Genomic DNA, 3,473 nt, shown 5'->3' with positions numbered 1-3,473 from the left:
GATCCGGGGTTTTCCCGGCTCTCACCTGCAGATCCAAGGCTTTGGAGGAGAAGGCTGGAATGTGGCAGGACAGGATGGGGCACCAGAAGGGAGCTCGGCTCTTCCTGTCCTCATCCGGGCAGAGCCAGCCCGGCTGGTTCTCCTCCCCTGCGGAAAACTGGGAGCTCCGGGATCAGCCCGACCCCAAACCCCACCTTCGGGATCCAATCCCACCCCAATCCACCGTTTCCCAGGGATTCGGGACGTGCCTCATCCCCTTCACGGAATTATCGCAGCGTGAAGCGGGGGGAAAAAAAATAAAAATAAAAAAATAATCCCGAAAAACCCGGAATTACAGGAAAAAATTCCGACTTCCCAGCCCGGCTCCAGCCCCTCGCTCCCGGTTTTCCCCCCTTTCTTTCCCAGGTTTTCCGGGGAGACTCACGCAGGCCGATCTTGGCCAGGTGCAGCCGGTTCACCCAGGAGATCTTGCTGAGGGGGCTGGGGGTGATGAACACCACCATGACACTGATGGGGCGCCCGGACCTGCGGGACACGGCAGCCTTCAGCCTCATCAGCATCATCATCATCTTCTTCTTCATCCTCCTTCTCCTTGTCTTCCTCCCCTTCCTCACTGTGATCCTCACCTTCATCCTCCTTCTCCTCATCTTCCTCCTCCCTCCTCTTCCTCACTGTGATTCCCACCCTCATCCTCATCCTCATCCTCACCCTCATCCTCACCCTCATCCTCATCCCTACCCTCATCCTCATCCTCATCCTCACCCTCATCCTCATCATCATCTTCATCCTCCTTCTCCTCGTCTTCCTCCTCCCTCTGCTTCCTCTTCCTCACTGTGATCACCACCTTCATCATCCTCATCCTCATCCTCATCTTCATCCTCCTTCTCCTCCTCCTCCCTCCTCTTCCTCATCTTTACTGATCCTCACCCTCATCCTCATCCTCTTCATCCTGCTCTCCATCATCCTCCTCCTCCTCATCTCCACCTTCCTCCTCCTCATCCCCATCCTCCTCCTCACTGTGATCCTCACCCTTCTCCCCACCCTCCTCCTCATCATCCTCATCACCTTCTTTCCACTCTTCATCCTTCTCCTCCTCTTCCTCCTCATCCCTTTCCCTCTTCCTCCTCCATCCCACATTCCCCTATTCCCACATTCCCCCATTCCCACATTCCCCCATTCCCAGCATTCCCAGCATTCCACTATTCCCACATTCCCCCATTCCCAGCATTCCCACATTCCCAGCATTCCCACATTCCCAGAATTCCCCCATTCCCAGCATTCCCCCATTCCCCCATTCCCAGCATTCCCCCATTCCCAGCATTCCCCCATTCCCAGCATGCCCACATTCCCGCATTCCCGCCCTCACTTGTCCGGTTTCCCGGGCAGCAGCAGCCGCAGCCGGCACTTGTTGGCCGAGTGGATCTCTTCCTCCTTGACCTTCATCATCCTCTGCAGGGCCAGGCACCAGTCCTGCGCCACCGTCATGTTCAGGTTCTGGAGAACACCGGGAACGTTCCCAGAGCGCCGTGGGATTCGGGATCACCCCCGATCCCGCCGGAGAGGCCGGCGCTCCCGGCCGGTACCTGGTAGGTGCCGTGCAAGGTGCTGACGAGCAGCGTGATCTGCTCCACCACCGCCAGGTCCTTCTGCAGGTCCTGCAGCTCCTGGAAGAGCCGCGGGGGGCCCAGGTACACCTTGTCTTTGGGGAGAAAAAACGGGATTTCAGGAATGCCTCGAGCCCGGGAGCCAGCGGCACCACGGAGAGCCCTGAGCGCCTCCAACACGGCCACGGATGGGGACTCCAAGAGGGGTGAGATCCCCCAAAATCCCCCAGATCCCAGCCCAGGGAGGTTCTCCCATTGGGAATTCCACTGGAATTCGGACCCAAACACCTCCCAGAGTGATGAAATCCCCTAAAATCCCCCAAAACCCAGCCCAGGGAGGATTTCCCGTTGGAAATCCAGCTGGAGCTCCACACCCACGACCCCACAACCTCCCAGACTGATGAAATCCCACAAATCCCAGCCCAGGAAGGTTCTCCCATCGGGAATTCAGCTGGAGCTCCACCTCTCTGACCCCACAACCTCCCAGACTGATGAAATCCCACAAATCCCAGCCCAGGGAAGTTCTCCCATTGGGAATTCCACTGGAGCTCCACACCCACAACCCCACCACCTCCCAGCTTGATGAAATCCCCCTGAATTCCCTCCAGAGCTCACTGTGGGCGGCCTGGCCAGCAGGCGCGTGCCGGCGTTGGCCAGCGTTGGCCGCGGCCGCGCCGTCCTTGTCGCCGGCGCCGCTCTCCTGGCCCACCTCCACCACCTGCACCTGCGGGAGGGCCGTGCTCCACTTCAGCACGTACTTGGGGCCCAGCGGCACCAGGCTGCTGATTTCCAGCTGGCCTCTGCCAAGGCAAGAATTCCAGGTCAAGAGAAACCCGGATTTTCCCAAAAAACCCATGGGTTTTCCCAAAAAAAACCAGATTTTCCCCAAAAACAGGCGCCTCCCACAAGCCCAGCAGCCCACACCACGCGGGACCCCCCCGAAGGCCGGGCTGCGGATTTCCAGCCACGGCAAGAATTCCAGGTTTAACAAAAACGCCTGGATTTTCCCAAAAAACCCGCTGGAATTTCCCAAAATCTCCCCCCCCGAAATGCAGGCGGCAGGCCAAGCACCCCACACCGTGCAGGAACCCCCAAAAGTGGGGCACGCCACACAGCACAGCACGCCCGGCACCTACCCTGCGGGCACCGGCCTGGAGAGGGCAAAAAGGAGGAGTTCAGTGGGATTTCCTGGGAATTCCGGGAGCTTTTCCCGCTTGGCGGTGTTGAATTCCGCCCATCCCACCCCGTTCCTGGATCCCACAGCAGCTCCAAGACCCCACAGCAGCAGCGGGGGGTCAGAGGTGGGTAGGAAAGCCCCAAATTCGATGGGATTCCCACCCAAAAACCCCAAACTCGATGGGATTCACACCCAAAAACCCCAAACTTGATGGGATTCCCACCCAAAAACCCCAAACTCGTTGGGATTCCCACCCAAAAACCCCAAATTTGATGGAGATTCCCACCCAAAACCCCCAAATTTGATGGAGATTCTCTCAAAACCCCCAAACTCAGTGGGATTCTCCCCAAAAATGAGGTAGAGGATGATGAGGACAAGAGAGGCAAGGATGAGGAGAAGGAGGAGGAGGAGGAGGAGGATGAGGATAAGGATGAGGAGGAGAAGGAGGAGGACGAGGAGGAAGAGGAAGAGGAAGAGGAAGAGGAAGAGGAAGAGGAAGAGGAGGAGGAGGAGGAGGATGAGAAGGAGGAAGAGGAGGAGGGTGAAGACCAGGAGGACAAGGACGAGAAGGATGAGGAAGAGGAGGAGGAGGAAGAGGAAGACAAGAAGGAGAATGAGGAGGACGAGGAGAAGGAGAAGGACGAGGATGAGGATGAGGAGGACAATAAGGACAATGAAGACAAGAACAAGGA

General features: G+C 57.8%; 1 protein-coding gene across 1 annotated transcript in view; it reads right to left on the bottom strand.

Annotated features, from left to right (window-relative positions):
* The window catches only part of ARHGEF10L (Rho guanine nucleotide exchange factor 10 like), a 25,059-nt gene that overhangs the window by 7,760 nt on the left and 13,826 nt on the right, over positions 1 to 3,473 (bottom strand). Inside the window, 6 exon segments of the mRNA XM_033519355.1 lie at positions 20 to 147; positions 425 to 525; positions 1,367 to 1,494; positions 1,584 to 1,699; positions 2,220 to 2,404; positions 2,741 to 2,969. Of these exon segments, the coding sequence (XP_033375246.1) occupies positions 20 to 147; positions 425 to 525; positions 1,367 to 1,494; positions 1,584 to 1,699; positions 2,220 to 2,404; positions 2,741 to 2,969 (887 nt within the window).

Source organism: Parus major, chromosome 21 (genome assembly GCF_001522545.3).
Source record: "Parus major isolate Abel chromosome 21, Parus_major1.1, whole genome shotgun sequence".
NCBI classification, from domain to species: domain Eukaryota; kingdom Metazoa; phylum Chordata; class Aves; order Passeriformes; family Paridae; genus Parus; species Parus major.
The sequence above is the reverse complement of the archived record's forward strand: the minus strand, read 5'-3'. Positions and strand labels throughout refer to the sequence as shown.